The 17,904-nt window shown below is 41.8% G+C and overlaps 2 protein-coding genes across 3 annotated transcripts in view; both read left to right on the forward strand.

Annotated features, from left to right (window-relative positions):
• The window catches only part of TCTN3 (tectonic family member 3), a 48,313-nt gene extending 36,574 nt beyond the window's left edge, over positions 1-11,739 (forward strand). Inside the window, exon 15 of the transcript XR_013824333.1 lies at positions 11,689-11,739. The gene's annotated coding sequence lies outside the window, so the exon portion shown is untranslated. The remainder of the gene's footprint in view (positions 1-11,688) is intronic.
• The window catches only part of ALDH18A1 (aldehyde dehydrogenase 18 family member A1), a 47,090-nt gene that overhangs the window by 4,259 nt on the left and 24,927 nt on the right, over positions 1-17,904 (forward strand). For both annotated transcript variants that reach the window (XM_079900532.1, XM_079900533.1), the window contains exons 3-5: positions 11,689-11,903; positions 16,327-16,476; positions 16,565-16,669. In XM_079900532.1, coding sequence (XP_079756658.1) covers positions 11,689-11,903; positions 16,327-16,476; positions 16,565-16,669 — 470 coding nt within the window. The remainder of the gene's footprint in view (positions 1-11,688; positions 11,904-16,326; positions 16,477-16,564; positions 16,670-17,904) is intronic.

The following is a 17,904-nucleotide window of genomic DNA, read 5'->3' on the forward strand; positions in this document are numbered from 1 at the left end:
TCTAAGTTCTTGTGTCTGTCAGTTTGTTCATTTTTATTACTGAATAGGATTTAATGGTATGGGGGTACCACGGTTAGTGTAACCATTCACCATTGAAGAACAACTGGTTGTTTAACATTTTTTGTCTGTTATGAATAAGGCTGCTGTGAACATTCGTGTATAGGACATTGTGTGCACATAGTTTTGGTTATCTGGGATAAATGTCCAAAAGTTCAGTTTCTGGGTTGTATGTTAGCTGCATGTGGTAGTTAGTTTTATAAGAAATGGCAAACTGTTTTTGCAGAGCGGCTGTACCATTTTACATTCACACCAGCAATGTATGAGTGATCCACTTTCTCTTCATCCTCACCAGCATTTGATGTTGCCACTCTTTGATTTTATCCATTTTGATAGATATATAATGATATCTCACTGTGGTTTTAAATTCCTTTTCTCTATTGACCAGTGAGGTTGGACATCTTTTCATGTGCTTATTTGCTGACTGTATATCCTCGTCAGTGAAATGTCATTTGCTCATTTTTAATTGGATTGTTTGGTTTTCTACTTTTGAACTTTGAGAGTTTTTTAATGTCTTCTACAGAGTAGTCCTTGGTCGGATTTGTGATTAGAAAGTATTTTCTCCCAATTTGTAGCTTGACATTTCAGTCTCTTAACAGGGTCTTTCACAGAGGAAAGTTTTTTTTACTTTGATGAGGTCCAGTTTATCAGTTTTTCATTTTATGGATTGTACATGTGAGGTCAAGTCTAAGAACTCTTTGTATAGCCTTAGATCCTGAAGATTTCCTGTTTCTTTTTCTAAAAATTTTGAACTTTTGCATTGAAGTCCATGACCCATTTTGGTTTTGTTTTGTTTTTTTAGCATTTTTAGTGGAGTATAATTGCTTTACATTGTTTTGTTAGTTGCTGCTGTATAACAGTGAATCAGCTATACATAATACATATATCCCCATATCCCCTCCCTCTTGAGCCTCCCTCCCACCCTCCCTATCCCACCCCTCTAGGTGGTCACAAAGCCCCGAGCTGATCTCGCTGTGCTGTGTGGCTGCTTCCCGCTAGCTATCTGTTTTACATTTGGTAGTGTATATATGTCAATACCACTCTTTCACTTCATCCCAGCTTGCCCTTCCCCTCCCCTGTCCCTAAGTCCATTCTCTACTCTGTGTCTTTATTCCTGTCCTGCCCCTAGGTTCTTCAGAACCTTTTTTTTTTTAGATTCCATATATATGCCTTAGCATATGGTATTTGTTTTTCTCTTTCTGACTTACTTTACTCTGTATGACAGACTCTAGGTCCATCCACCTCACTACAAGTAACTCAATTTTGTCTCTTTTTATAGCTCAGTAATATTCCATTGTATACATGTGCCACATCTTCTGTATCCACTCATCTGTCGATGGACACTTAGGTTGCTTCCATGTCCTGGCTATTGTAAATAGTGCTGCAGTGAACATTGTGGTACATGACTCTTTTTGAATTATGGCTTTCTCTGAGTATATGCCCAGTAGTGGGATTGCTGGGTCATATGGTAGTTCTATTTTTAGTTTTTTAAGGAACCTCCATACTGTTCTCCATAGTGGCTGTAGCAATTTACATTCCCACCAACAGTGCAAGAGGGTTCCCTTTTCTCCACACCCTCTCCAGCATTTATTGTTTGTAGATTTTTTGATGATGGCCATTCTGACCGGTGTGAAGTGATACCTCATTGTAGTTTTGATTTGCATTTCTCTAATGATTAGTGATTTTGGCATCCTTTCATGTGTTTGTTGGTACTCTGTATATCTTCTTTGGAGAAATGTCCATTTAGGTCTTCTGCCCATTTTTGGATTGGGTTGTTTGTTTTTCTGATATTGAGCTGCATGAGTTGCTTGTATATTTTGGAGATTAATCATTTGTCATTTGCTTCGTTTGCAAATATTTTCTCCCATTATGAGGATTGTCTTTTCGTCTTGTTTATGGTTTCCTTTGCTGTGCAAAAGCTTTTAAGTTTCATTAGGTCCCATTTGTTTATTTTTGTTTTTATTTCCATTTCTCTAGGAGGTGGATCAAAAAGGATCTTGCTGTGATTTATGTCATAGAGTGTTCTACCTATGTTTTCCTCTAAGAGTTTTATAGTGTCTGGCCTTACATTTAGGTCTTTAATCCATTTTCAGTTTATTTTTGTGTATGGTGTTAGGGAGTGTTCTAATTTCATTCTTTTACATGTAGCTGTCCAGTTTTCCCAGCACCATTTATTGAAGAGGCTGTCTTTTCTCCATTGTATATTCTCGCCTCCTTTGTCAAAGATAAGGTGACCATATGTGCATGGATTTATCTCTCGGCTTTCTTTCCTGTTCCATTGATCTGTACGTCTGTTTTGGTCCAGTATCATACTGTCTCAATTACTGTAGCTTTGTAGTATAGTCTGAAGTCAGGGAGCCTGATTCCTCCAGCTCCGTTTTTCTTTCTCAAGGCTGCTTTGGCTGTTCGTGGTCTTTCGTGTTAACATACAAATTGTATAATTTTTTGTTCTAGTTCTGTGAAAAATGCCATTGGTAATTTGACAGGGACTGTATTGAATCTGTAGATTGCTTTGGCTAGTATAGTCATTTTCGCAATGTTGATTCTTCCAGTCTAAGAGCATAGTATATCTCTCCATCTGTTTGTATCATCTTTAATTTCTTTCATCAGTGTCTTATAGTTTTCTGCATACAGGTCTTTTGTCTCCTTAGGTAGGTTTATTCCTAGGTATTTTATTCTTTTTGTTGCAATGGTAAATGGGAGTGTTTCCTTAATTTCTCTTTCAGATTTTTCATCATTAGTGTATAGGAATGCAGGAGATTTCTGTGCATTAATTTTGTATCCTGCTACTTTACCAAATTCATAGATTAGCTCTAGTAGTTTTCTGCTGGCATCATTAGGATTCTCTATGTGTAGTATCATGTCATCTGCACACAGTGACAGTTTCACTTCTTCTTTTCCGATTTGGACTCATTGTATTTCTTTTTCCATCTCTGATTGCTGTGGCTAAAACTTCCAAAACTATGTTGAATAATAGTGGTGAGAGTGGGCAACCTTGTCTTACTCCTGAACTTAGTGGAAATCGTTTCAGTTTTTCACCATTAAGGACAATGTTGGTGTGGGTTTGTCATATATGGCCTTTATTATGTTGAGGAAAATTCCCTCTATGCCTACTTTCTGCAGGGTTTTTATCACAAATGGGTGTTGAATTTTGTTGAAAGCTTTCTCTGCATCGATTGAGATGATCATATGGCTTTTCTCCTTCAATTTGCTAATATGGTGTATCACATTGATTGATTTGCGTATGTTGAAGAATCCTTGTATTCCTGGGATAAACCCCACTTGATCATGGTGTATGAACCTTTCCATGTGCTGTTGGATTCTGTTTGCTAGTATTTTGTTGAGGATTTTTGCATCTATGTTCATCAGTGATACTGGCCTATAATTTTCTTTCTTTGTGACATCTCTGTCTGGTTTTGGTATCAGGGTGATGGTGGCCTCATAGAATGAGTTTGGGAGTGTTCCTCCCTCTGCTATGTTTTGGAAGTTTGAGAACGACAGGTGTTAGATCTTCTTTAAATGTGTGATAGAATTCGCCTGTGAAGACATCTGGTTCTGGGCTTTTGTTTGTTGGAAGACTTTTAATCACCAATTTCAGTGCTTGTGATTGGTCTGTTCTTATTTTCTATTTCTTCCTGGTTCAGTCTCGGAAGGTTGTGCATTTCTAAGAATTTGTCCGTTTCTTCCAGGTTGTCCATTTTATTGGCATAGAGTTGCTTGTAGTAATCTCTCACGATCCTTTGTATTTCTGCAGTGTCAGTTGTTACTTCTCCTTTATCATTTCTAATTCTATTGATTTGAATCTTCTCCCTGTTTTTCTCGATGAGTCTGGCTAATGATTTATCAATTTTGTTTATCTTCTCAAAGAACCAGCTTTTAGTTTTATTGATCTTTGCTATCATTTCTTTCATTTCTTTTTCATTTATTTCTGATCTGATCTTTATGATTTCTTTCCTTCTGCTAACTTTGGGGTTTTTTTGTTCTTTCTCTAATTGCTTTAGATGTAAGGTTAGGTGGTTTATTTGAGATGTTTCTTGTTTCTTAAGGTAGGATTGTATTGCTATAAACTTCTCTCTTAGAACTGCTTTTGCTGCATCCCATAGGTTTTCGGTCGTCATGTTTTCATTGTGATTTTTTTCTAGGTATTTTTGGATTTCTTCTTTGACTTCTTCAGTGATCTCTTGGTTATTAAGTAGTGTATTGTTTAGCCTGCACGTGCTTGTATTTTTTACAGATTTTTTCCTGTAATTTATATCTAGTCTCATAGCGTTGTGGTCGGAAAAGATACTTGATACAATTTCAGTTTTCTTAAACTTACCAAGGCTTGATTTGTGACCCAAAATATGATCTATCCTGGAGAATGTTCCATGAGCACTTGAGAAGAATGTGTATTCTGTTGTTTTTGGATGGAATGTCCTATAAATATCAATTAAGTCCATCTTGTTTAATGTATCATTTAAAGCTTGTGTTTCCTTATTTATTTTTATTTTGGATGATCTGTCCATTGGTGAAAGTGGGGTGTTAAAATCCCCTACTGTGATTGTGTTACTGTCAATTTCCCCTTTTATGGCTGTTAGCATTTGCCTTATGTATTGAGGTGCTCCTATGTTGGGTGCATAACTATTTACAATTGTTATATCTTCCTCTTGGATTGATCCCTTGATCATTAATGTAGTGTCCTTCTTTGTCTCTTCTAATAGTCTTTATTTTAAAGTCTATTTTGTCTGATATGAGAATTGCAACTCCGGCTTTCTTTTGATTTCCATTTGCATGGAATATCTCTTTCCATCCTCTCCCTTTCAGTCTGTATGTGTCCCTCGGTCTGAAGTGGGTCTCTTGTAGACAGCTTATATACGGGTCTTGTTTTTGTATTCATTCAGCCAGTCTATGTCTTTTGGTTGGAGCATTTAAACCATTTACATTTAATGTAATTATTGATATATATGTTCCTATTCCCATTTTCTTAATTGTGTTGGGTTTGTTATTGTAGGTCTTTTCCTTCTCTTGTGTTTCCTGCCTAGAGAAGTTCCTTTAGCGTTTGTTGTAAAGCTGGTTTGGTGGTGCTGAATTCTCTTAGCTTTTGCTTGTCTATAAAGGTTTTAAATTCTCTGTCGAATCTGAATGAGATCCTTGCTGGGTAGAGTAATCTTGGTTGTAGGTTTTTCCCTTTCATCACTTCAAATATGTGCTGCCACTCCCTCTGGCTTGCAGAGTTTCTGCTGAAAGCTCAGCTGTTAATCTTATGGGGATTCCTTTGTATGTTATTTGTTGCTTTTCCCTTGCTGCTTTTTTTTTTTTTTTTTTTGCAGTACATGGGCCTCCCACTGCCGTGGCCTCTCTCCTTGCAGAGCACAGGCTCTGGACGTGCAGGCCCAGTGGCCATGGATCAGGCCCAGCCACTCCGCAGCATGTGGGATCCTCCTGGACTGGGGCACGAACTCGTGTCCCCTGCACCGGCAGGCGGACTCTCAACCACTGCGCCACCAGGGAAGCCCTCCCTTGCTGCTTTTAATACTTTCTTTGTATTTAATTTTTGATAGTTTGATTAATATGTGTCTTGGTGTGTTTCTCCTTGGATTTATCCTGTATGGGACTCTCTGCACTTCCTGGACTTGATTGATTATTTCCTTTCTCATATTAGGGAAGTTTCCAACTATAATCTCTTCAAATATTTTCTCAGTCCCTTCATTTTTCTCCTCTTCTTCTGGGACCCCTGTAATTCAAATGTTGGTACGTTTAATGTTGTCCCAGAGGTCTCTGAGACTGTCCTCAATTCTTTTCGTTCTTTTTTCTTTATTCTGCTCTGCAGTAGTTATTTCCACTATTTTGTCTTCCAGGTCACTTATCCATTCTCTTCTGCCTCAGTTATTCTGGTATTGATTCCTTTTAGAGAATTTTTAATTTCATTTACTGTGTTGTTCATCATTGTTTATTTGCTCTTTAGTTCTTCTAGGTCCTTGTTAAATGTTTCTTGTATTGTCTCCATTTTATTTCCAAGATTTTGGATCATCTTTACTGTCATTACTCTGAATTCTTTTTCAGGTAGACTGCCTACTTCCTCTTCATTTGTTTGGTCTGGTGGGTTTTTACCTTGCTCCTTCATGTGCTGCATATTTCTCTGTCTTCTCATTTTGCTTATCTTACTGTGTTTGGGGTCTCCTTTTCGCAGGCTGCAAGTTCGTAGTTCCCGTTGTTTTTGGTGTCTGCCCCCAGTGGGTGAGGTTGGTTCAGTGGCTTGTTAAGCTTCCTGGTGGAGGGGACTGGTGCCTGTGTTCTGGTGGATGAGGCTGGATCTTGTCTTTCTGGTGGTCAGGACCGCATCTGGTGGTGTGTTTTGGTGTGTCTGTGAACTTAGTATGATTTTAGGCAGCCTCTCTGCTAATGGGTGGGGTTGTGTTCCTGTCTTGCTAGTTGTTTGGCATGGGGTGTCCAGCACTGTAGCTTGCTGGTCATTGAGTGGAGCTGGGTCTTAGCGTTGAGACAGAGATCTCTGGGAGAGCTCTCACCGATTGATATTACGTGGGGCCTGGAGGTCTCTGGTGGTCCAGTGTCTTGAGCTCGGCTCTCCCACCTCAGAGGCTCAGGCCTGACACCCGGCCAGAGCACCAAGACCCTTGATGAAGAATGCTGCTACACACGATGGTTTGACCGGAAGTGCCAGTCCCCCAATTTTTTTAACCCCTCACAGTGATGGCACAGTTCACACCATAGAAAGTGATGTGCTCTAAATGCCAAGGCTCACAGGTTTTCTTATCAGAATTTCCATGAATCAACACAACATTGCAGAGAAGCAAGTATTCTCTGCTGCTGCTGTACTCCAGGGCTGGGCAGACAAAAGAAAGAGCATCCTGAGGAAGGCTACCATGATGGGGTCCAAGTTCACAGTAGCCAGCGCCCCCCACTCCAAAACTCAAGGTGTCCAGACAGCTGCTCTGAGCTGGGGTCTGCCTGCTCCCTCCCTCTCTGGGTAGCCAGCACTCCCTCCATGATCCATTTTGAGTTAATATTTGTATAAGGTGTGATGGTTAGGTCGAGGTTCATTTTTTTGCATCTAGAGGTCTAGTTCCAGCACCATTTGTTGAAAGGCTGTTTATGATGTTTTGAGTTGCCTATCTCTTGATAACACCTAAATGTTATCAACAGTCTGTCTCAAAACCTTACTGCAAGAGGACATGCTTATCAGCTAATCAAGCTTATCATCATTGGAAAAATCTGTTTCCTATTCATGTAAAGAAGAGTGTAAAGTTTAAAAGTTCAGGGTCTGGAACTAGGCTCCCTGTGTTTGAAAACTATCTCTGCTACTTACTTAGTGACCGACCACAGCTATGGATTTCGGTCACATTTCCATGAGTTGGCATTTTGGACCATGCTCAGCTACACAGTGGTTCTGTGTCCTTGTCAGCTCTCCATTGGCTCAGGGTTGATTGTTGAGGGCCAGGGGAGAATCTGCTGGGATGATAGATCATCTCTGTTCCACATGGCCTCTCATCTTCCAGCAAGCTATCTGTGGCTTCTTCACATGATGCTTCCCAAGAACAGCAAGCATGGCAGTGATAAGGTCTATTGAGGCCTAAGCTCAGAATTTACACAGAGTTAGGCTTCTGCTACATTGTATTGGTCAAAGCAAGTCATAGGGCCAGCCCCTATTCAAGGAGTGGGAAAATAGACTCCACCTGTTAATGGGAGAAGCTTCAAGTATTGTGGCCATTTTTCCAATCTGGTAATGGTGGTAAGTTACTCAACTTGTCTGAGCCTCAGTTTCCTTATTTATAAAATGAAGCTAATAATAATAATAACTAATTCATAATAATACCTAACTCATGAGTCTTAACTCATGAGAATTCAGGAAGATGATGATAACAATGATGATGATGATAGGCATAGCTAACCCTTTTTTTTTTTTTAATAAATTTATTTATTTATTGGCTGTGTTGAGTCTTCCTTGCTGTGCATGGGCTTTCTCTAGTTGCAGCAGGCGGGGACTACTCTTCATTGAAGTGCACAGCCTTCTCATTGCGGTGGCTTCTCTTGTTGCATAGCATGGGCTCTAGGCGCATGGGCTTCAGTAGTTGTGGCACACAGGCTCAGTAGTTGTGGCGCATGGGCTTAGTTGCTCCGTGGCATGTGGGATCTTCCCAGACCAGGGCTTGAACTCGTGTCCTTGCATTGGCAGGCGGATTCTTAACCACTGCGCCACCAGGGAAGCCCATAGCTAACACTTTTTTATAATACCAGCCAGTATTTATTGAGGGTTTACTTTGTGCCAATCCTTGTTCATGCATTAACTCATTTCATTCCCTACAACAACCTTATGAGATCAATGAGATAACAGCAAGTAAGTGAAGGAGTTGAGATTCCAGCCCAGGGAGTCTGACTCCAGAGCCTACACTTGTCCTTTCATATATCCTTTCATGTATCCAAGGTACATGAATAGTTAACACAGTTCCTGGTATATAGTAAATGTTCGCTTCAGTGTTTTTATTGTTGATGTTATTGTTTATTCTCATTAGACTCATTCACCGAAGGAGGCACTTTCTGATCTTATCCCTAGATTTTTCTTTGTATCCAGATTTTTCTGGAACCCCATGTTCACTGACCATGATAAGCAGAAGAGCAGAAAAGAAATTAAAAAGGCAAAGTGAAAAAGCATAGAAATACAAACAGAGGGAAGTGGAAGACCAGGAAGAGAGATAGAAACCATGTCAGCGTTCCTTCCTGTTCAGGCCTGGAACACAGCCTCATTTATTACTGAGAATTAGGACTCTGGTGCTGAAAAGCTAAAGGGCTTCTCCTCCCTTGGAGTGTGACCCATGGCACCTTTGAGGAATATGGACAACCCCCTCCCCCTAACACATTTGCATACACATATACCTCGGTATCCCCTCATCCTTAACAGGAGGAGATGTCTTTTCTTTGAGACTTAGAGCCTAAAGTTTCCTTAGAAGATGGGAAGAGATTACCCATCCAGAAGCCATGGATTTTTCTTAACTAATCAAGGCCTTCTAGTCCTTCATATGGACCCTAAAATGTATAATACACTGCAGCACTTAAAAAAATGCCCTCAAGAAAGATAGGGTCAACCTAGGAGGGTGAAAGCATTGTTGAATAGGAAAGCCAGAAAAGCCCTGGACCCCATGGAGCTCTCCTTGGTGCAGAACCCACTGGATATGACTGAGCTTTTACTTGCTTAAAACCTTGTTCAGGGACTTCGCTGGTGGTCCAGTGGTTAAGACTCCGTGCTTCCAACGCAGGGGGTGTGGGTTCGATCCCTGGTCGGAGAACTAAGATCCCGTATGTCACGCTGCCGAAAAAACACACCTTGTTCATAGATGTAGCCTCTTCTTGAAGCTTATCAGCCCTGATCTGCTGTGACCCAGTTGCCTGCCGCGAGAATGACCCTTGCCTGCCCGGCACCAAGCCACGCCACCCTCCTCTACTGATACAGACTGCGGATCAGGAGTTTCATTCATGCTAGTCTGGCCTGGTAGGACTGACCTGCTTGCCACCACCTATGTCCCTGAGGTTCCCTCTCAGGCTGCCCACCCATGCTCAGCACTTTGCCAGGCCAGGACATGCCCTGCAGTACACAGGAGAGAAAAGTAGGCAGCAGGCCTAGTTCTGACAGCTGTCAAAGAGACACGTGGTACTTGGGTGCAGCTCTGAGCTGAAGATGATGAGGGGTATGATCCCAGGTCCAAACTCCAGGGGAGTAAGTCTCTCCCTCTACCACCCCTCCCTCCACCAGGTCAGCGAGGCCAGAACTATTATATGGGTACAACTTTTAAGCGTAGACTTAGGTGTGTGCATTGCTTAGGGTAATATTCCTGAAGGCGGGGCCAGGGCACCTATACTGATGAGCCTGATGGAGAAAGGGAGCTCTCCACGGAACGGCCCTCACAACACACCGGTGCTTTCGTCCTCGGGGCTCCCCCAGCAGGAACAGGGCAGCCCATAGCAGGGGTGCCAAGCCCCAGTTCTATCCCAGATGACGGGCTTACTGTGCAGCTCTCTGCTGGGGACTGGACTGCAAGCCTGTTGATAAAAAAGACCCGCATCATCTGTCTTGTTTCTCCAGCAGACTTGAAACATTGTCACTTAAAGAAACAGTTATTTAAGAGAGAAGGAAAGCCTCTTTATGACTTCATTTAAAATGTTCTTTCTCAAGTTTGTGCATGAAGGAGGCAGAGAGGGGGGAGAACGGGGATCTTCTCGTCCGTGAGAATAGGATTCTGCCTGCTTTACCCACCGTTTCTGTAGCGTAGAGAGAGACAGTGGATGCTTGATTACAGCTAGATGGGTCAGAGTGGTCAGGCATTAGAGGCACTGGGTAGAGAAATTCTGAGAAATCTGTCTGTAGATATAAAGGGAGGTGATAACGGTTGATTCAGGTGAAGGAAGTTTACTCTGTAGTAATACAGTTATAGTAGAATAGTCTGAAAGGTGGCTCGGAATGATTACTTTAGTAACTCATTCCAATATTTATTAATGTCTATAGTGATACCTAGAGAACTTGTTGTGGGGGAAGGCAGTCAGCAGTGGTGAAGAGGTTCAGTGCCTGACATTCAGCCGTGACTGTTAGATTTTCAGCTTTTTAATCAAGTTTGCTTTTTTGTTTTGGTGGGGGTTCTTTTGGTTTTTTGTTTTCGTTTTTGTTTTAAACTCTTAGAAATTTTGTTCCATGTTACAAGAAAAAAGAATCAGGACAGAATTGATTAGGGACAGATGTCTAAAGGGATACAAAGAAGTATCTGACTCCAACGTTACTTTCCCTTCAGAAAGTGCTCCAGTTTCTTTCTTCATTGTTACAGGCAATTTGTAGGGAGATTAGCTATGATTTTTTATTACTTAATACCCGTATTACTTAATACCCGTTACTTTGTTCTGTATTGTCTTAGCTAATCAGACTCACTTTTTTTTAATAGCGGTGTGGTTTCTTTAAAAGCACACATATTTTTCTGATTGTGAAAGCAATGCATTTTTACTGCATAAATTTGGAAAACAAAACAAGAATAAAGAAGAAAAATAAATCACCCGTAACCCCATCATGAGATAAAATAGTAATATTTTTATTTATTTATCTTTTCCTATGCATTTAGAAATGTATGTGAAACTAACATTTTAACATGAGCATTTTCCTATGTTATTGAAAATTCTAAAAGTATTTAAATCTTTTGTCCCTTTTTTGGATGTTTACTCTGCTTCTATTTTTCCTGTTATAAATAATACGGATGAATAGCCTGCTGATAAATCTCTTTGTCTCCACCTCTGATATGTTCTTTAGAATAAATTTCTGAACATGGAATTGCTGGATCAAAGTTGTGAACATTTTTAAGGCTTTTGATATATTTTGCCAACATGTCTTCAGGGAAAAATGTTTCATTTAAATTCTTGACCAGCAGTGTTTGAGTGTACCTGTCACCTGTGTACTGGGTACAAACTCCACACAATACTAGAATAAAACATGCTAGATCGGTGTGGCTTTTGATACACTGGTTTTATGCAGTTAAGAATGTTAAAGCTATTTTTTGGCGGCCAAACTGGTTACTATTTTGCACGCATATTTTCAGTGAGAAATTATATTGTGTATTTCTATCCTTTTTTCTTGCATTTGACTTTGTTCGGGGGCTGCAGGTCGTGTCCAGCCTTCAGCCATCAGACATGTTCGTTCTTGGAGCAACATCCCCTTTATCACGGTACCCCTCAGTCGTGCGCATGGCAAGTCTTTTGCCCACCGCAGTGAGCTGAAGCATGCCAAGAGAATCGTGGTGAAACTCGGAAGTGCCGTGGTGACCCGAGGGGATGAATGTGGCCTGGCACTGGGGCGCCTGGCGTCTATTGTTGAGCAGGTAATTGCCAAGATGGAAAATTCAACTGAACTAAAACAAAATCTGCTTTTTAAGCTGTCATTTCAGGTTTCTCAGCTCGTAAAAATAATTCTGATTTGAGAACAATAGATTTCAACCCAGTCTGAAAACTCTGTTTCCTGATGAAGGTGCCACTGGGAGACACCATCCCAGGGCAAGCAGACGGGGTGTCAAGGAGTGGAGTTGATTTCATGCAGTTCATCCCTCAAGCGTCTTAGTGAGAACTAGCTTTGTATGTCAGTGATTCTTAATCCTGGCTGCACATTAGAATCGCCTGAGAGGCCTGGAGGTGCCTGGGCTTCACAGTCAACCATTTAATAAGTATCTCTGGTATGGGGCTCAAGCATCTGTGGGTTTTTTTTTGTTGTTGTTGTTTGCAGTACGCGGGCCTCTCACTGCCGCGGCCTCTCCCGTTGCGGAGCACAGGCTCCGGACGCGCAGGCTCAGCGGCCATGGCTCACGGGCCCAGCCGCTCCGCGGCCTGTGGGATCTTCCCGGACTGGGACACGAACTCGTGTCCCCTGCATCAGCAAGCGGACTCTGAACCACTGCGCCACCAGGGAAGCCCAGCATCTGTGTTTTTAAAGTTCCCCAGGTGATTGATATGTAATCAGGGTTGAGTACCCAGATGGACTTGTGTGAATATTGAGCTTTTTTTTTTTTTCCTGTTTTGCTGGGCTTTATCTTTTCTAGTTAGACTAGAAATCTTGAAATAAGTATGAGCTATCATTGCAAAGATTTCCCAAGTTCAGATTATAGTGAAAGGACTTACCAGACTCCACAGAGAATACCCATATAAGGCTTTCATTTAAAGGCAAAGGGATACAAGGCCACAGAGGGAGTGTAAGCAAGCATTGAGGGTCTGAGAGATATCCTATGCACAAGCCCATCCCCCACCCCCAGGGTCTTTTATTTGCACAGAGACCACACTCTGTCTCCAGACTGAATCACAAAAAGATCTGTGCAAGGAATCTTGGCTTTGGAAGGCCTCACAGCAGAAGTTTTCAGTGGGAACTTTATGCCCCACTGGCCATGGAGTCAAACTAAGCTGACCACTGATAGTTTATCAGTAAAGAAACTGACCTTCGGGGTCATCATGGGAGTTTTGGACTTTAAATATCACGTCGCAAATCCCATTACCTTTATCTTTTCCAAGAGCAGGGATCAGCAAATTTTTTCTGTAAAAGGCCAGATACTAAATATGTTAGTCTCTGTAGGCTGTGCAGTTTCTGTCTCAGCTACCATTGTAGCACAAAAGCAACCTTAGACAATACATAAATGAACAAGCATGGGCTGTGTTCTGATAAAATTTTATTTTCAAAAACAGGCACAGGTCAGATTTGACCTGCAGGCCAAAGTTTGCCAACCCCTGACCAAGAGTCAAAAAATCCCAAACATCCAAGTATCCTGGAGATAAAACTAGAGCTTTTCCATTCTAGCTGTAATTCAGCTCTATCTTCCATAGCCGTATTTTCAGTTTTAAAAAACAATTTTGGGGCTTCCCTGGTGGCGCAGTGGTTGAGAGTCCGCTTGCCGATGCAGGGGACATGGGTTCGTGCCCCGGTCTGGCGGCTGGGCCCGTGAGCCATGGCCGCTGAGCCTGCACGTCCGGAGCCAGTGAGAGGCCCGCGTACCCCCAAAAAAAAAAAAAAAAAAAAAAATTTTGCTGGAGTTGGTATTAGAAAACTACTAACCTGAAATTTGATGGAATTTTCTTCATATATTTTCTGTACTAAGCAATTATTATCAAATCTGCCTTTCAGATTGAGTCCCTCAGATCAATGCAGTGTAACAAATATTTATCAAAGGGCTACATTGTGAGGGCGTTAATAGACCTCTAACGGTTGTCTCTGCCCTTGGGGAGCCAGACTGGGACTCCCAAAATAATCAGGTGATTGTTCAAGACAGATAATATCCAAATGAGAGGGCACAAATGACAGTGACTGACAGGTCCAGAGGTGGGAAGGTCAAATGAGAGTGTGGTCATTCTTGGGACTTCCTAGGAGAGCTGAGACTCAGGGTGGGCCTTTGTGACTGATAGGATTTGCACCAGCAGAGGGGAAATGTTCCGTGCTGCTAAGTGCACATTGTGAATGGTGCCCCTGGTGTTGTGTAGCCTGATGTTTCTGGGGATGGGGAGGCCCTACAAGTAGTTTCCAGGTGGGAGACAAAAGCAGGAATGAGTATGGCAAGCTGATGGGCCAGAGAGGAGGTGAGAGGAGTGGTGGTGATCTCATCAGGGAGAATGTGTATAATTCCATTAGGCAGGGCTTTGAAACCAGGTAGAGGACTTGGGGTTCAGTCTAGGAGGAAGATTGAAGATTTTGAGCAAAGGAGAAACTTGATGAAAACAGTGGGGAGAACCTGGTAATGGTTTGCTTAGGTTGCCAGCTCTCCTTCTGGGGACACCCCTGGACCTTAAGGAACAGTTTTCTAGATCAGTGCAGTACTAACATATGGAGGCAACTGTCTTGTCCAAGGCATCTGATCATGTTAGATGGACTCAGGAGCTGACTTAAAGAGGCTTCCATTGGTCAGAGATGGGAATATCTGAACATCAATAATTACTGCACTGAATTTAAACACATGAAATATGTTTAAATCTATGAATCACAATTATACTTAAAAAAAATTCATTGGTCATCTTGAGGGATTCTAGAGAACCTACTCATTTTGGAAACTGGTAAATAAAGGGAAAGAGCCACATATCTGTGCTGCCTTTCATATCCAAACCATACCTCAAGGTAGCCAAATAGTTAATGAAGGAAAGTTTCCCTTTATGGAATTATTCCAGCCTGTAAATAAAGAAGAAATGCATGAATTAGAATATTAGCATTTTATAGCCCCTAATGAATTAATAGGTCTTGGTGATGATGATCAACAGTAACTAACATCACAAAAAGAAAGACGGTCAGCCCTTATGTATCCCCTTGATGGACACCACGACCTGTAAAGAACTCTTGACAAAAAAAATCAAGCCTTCATACCTAACAGCAGTTTGCAAGAAATAGAATACTATGCCACAGAGACAGAAGCAGGAAAATCACAGCTGAGAAACCCTAAAGGACAAATAACCCAGTTTCTTTAACAAATTACAAGGGAAAAAATTATAGAGAGGAACCTATGGATTAAAAGTGAATTAAGAGACACTTCAGCTAATTGCAATGTGTGGGCTTAATTTTCACCTTAATTTGAGCAAGCTGAAAAAATTGGGGAAATGTGAACACTGACCAGATATTTGATATTAGGAAATTATTGAAATATTTTAGATAATAATGGTTTTGTGGATGTGTGCCTATACCCTCTGTTTTAGCAATTGCTTTCTGAAATATTTACAAATGAAATAATGTGTCTGGAGCCTGGGATTTGTATTAAAATAATGGTGGAGGGACTTCCCTGGTGATCCAATGGCCAAGACTGTGCACTCCCAATGCAGGGAGCCCAGGTTCAGTGCCTGGTCAGGGAAGTGGATCCCACGTGCCACAACTAAGAGTTCACATGCCTCAAGTAAAGATCCTGTGTGCCTCAAGTAAAGATCCCGCATGCTGCAACTAAGACCCGGTGCAGCCAAATGAATACATAAATAAATATTTTAAAAAAATAAAATAATGGTGGAGCTATAAAAGGAATATTGGAGAGTGAGAAATTGGCCATGAGAGGTGGTTGTTGAAGCTGGGTGAAGAGTACATAGGGTTTTGTAGTTCGATTCTTACCACTTTGGTTAAGTATGAAATCTTCTGTGATGATAAGTTATTTTTTTTAGATCATGGTTTATCATAGCTGTCTCCGAGTTCCTGAGCTAGGTTATAGGTTCAAGCATCAGGAGGAATGGACAGGTTAGGAATATTGAATCTTTGATTCTTTCATGTGGATCCGTCCTAGGTGGGAAACAAAGTAACCAAAACTGGTTCTAGGCAGACAGAGTGGAACAGCACTGTCCCTGGTCTAGCCAGAGGCAAAGCATGAGAATCAGACACGCCCCAGAAACAGCTTCGTCTCCCCAGGTCATGCCTTAGAATTTGAGAAGCCATCTGCTAAGTTTATGTTGCATTTCCTGGCTCCAGACTTGTATTCTGGGCTTTATTTCCTGAAACAACTGGATCTTCCGCATTATAGACTCCTCCACATATCTTCAAGTCCTGTGGTTGCCAAACGTACCTACACACTGGAATCTCCTTATTAAAAACTTCTCATTTCTATCTGCCACCTACTTATCAGATTCGAGGAAGCATGTAGGAGTCTGTGTTTTTACCAAACAACCTGGGTGATACTTCCAGAGCCAGCCCAGTGCTGGTCTGTAAACCGGCATTTGGGATCCACTCATTAGTCCATCCTCCCTGAATCTCTTGTGATGAAAGGAAAGAGATATTACAAGGACTTGTGCCTTTTCCTTCCTCAATGTCAGGTGTCAGTACTGCAGAATCAAGGCCGAGAGATGATGCTGGTGACTAGTGGAGCTGTAGCCTTTGGCAAGCAACGCTTGCGCCATGAGATCCTTCTGTCTCAGAGCGTGCGGCAGGCCCTACACTCGGGGCAGAACCAGCTGAAGGAGATGGTAAGTGTGGCTTCCCCACCCCCTATAACAGGGTCCTCAGGCCCCCTTCCCTCGCCCCAGCGATACCTTGTCTGTTGGCATGTTACAGGCAATTCCAGTCTTAGAAGCCCGAGCCTGTGCAGCCGCCGGACAGAGTGGGCTGATGGCCTTGTATGAAGCCATGTTTACCCAGTACAGCATCTGCGCTGCCCAGGTGAGAGGCTGACCCTCCACAAGGGGGGTGTGGGACCTGTGAGGGTGATTCCCGTGGAGCAAGGTGATACGAGCAGCGCTCTGGAGCCAGACTGCCAGGATACAGTCTCAGCTTCACCACTTGCTAGTTGGGAGATCTGGAGAAAGTTTTTAAGTCTAACCTTTTTGTGCCTCAGTTTCCTCATCTGAAAAATGAGGATGTCATCAGTGCCTATTGCAAAGAGTTTTTGGAAGGGCTCAGTGAGAAAATATATGAAAAGCATTTAATATGTCTGTTAAATAGTACTTTCTCAGTAAGTGTTAGCTCTTGTTATTATACAAATAACTCTTAGGACTACTACAAGTACTGATACTTCTGAAGATAGAAAGGTTAGATATCTTTATTTCATTGGCTTCTTTGACTTCAGCTGGCTTGTTTCTCTTTGCACCTGGTTGCCTTATATAATAGATATCTACTAAGTGTTGAAGAGAAATGCTAGTGTTTGGTTGTTTTTTGTTTTTTTAATTATTTAACTTTTTTTTTTTTTTCCGGCTGTGTTGGGTCTACGTTGCGGTGCACGGGCTTCTCATTGAGGTGGCTTCCCTTGTTGCGGAGCACGGGCTCTAGGCTTGCAGGCTTCAGTAGTTGTGGCTCGTGGGCTCTAGAGCACAGGCTCAGCTCAGTAGTGGCGCACGGGCTTAGTTGCTCTGCGGCATGCGGGGTGTTCCTGGACCAGGGCTCGAACCTGTGTCCCCTGCATTGGCAGGTGGATTCTTAACCACTGCGCCACCAGGGAAGCCCGGTTGGTTGGTTTTTAATTCATTTAGCAAATCTTTATTGAGCACCATGTGTACCAAGGAGTCTGTTAGACATTGGGGATACTGCAGTGAACAAATCAGCCATGTTCTAGTCCTCATGGAACTTAAAAATTTTTAGTGGTCCCCCTGAATGTGCTAGAACCTTCTTTCTACATTATTTCTTTTTTACCTAAATTTCCAGAATTTTTTTGGTTGGGTTTTTAATCAGCTATACAACTGCACACTAAATAGAAACATCTAAATATCACAAAACAACTGAAAAAACCTTACTCCCCAAGGTACTTTCCAATTTGCTGCCTCTGATCCTATCATTTACACAGATGTTATTATACACAGATGATGTTACATATACATCCTTTCAGGTTTGGCCCTTGCATTTCCTATCACTTTTTCTGTTCTCCATCATTTATTTTTTTTATTTTTTTTGTTTTTGGCTGT

This window comes from Stenella coeruleoalba (genome assembly GCF_951394435.1).
Source record: "Stenella coeruleoalba genome assembly, chromosome: 16".
NCBI lineage: Eukaryota > Metazoa > Chordata > Mammalia > Artiodactyla > Delphinidae > Stenella > Stenella coeruleoalba.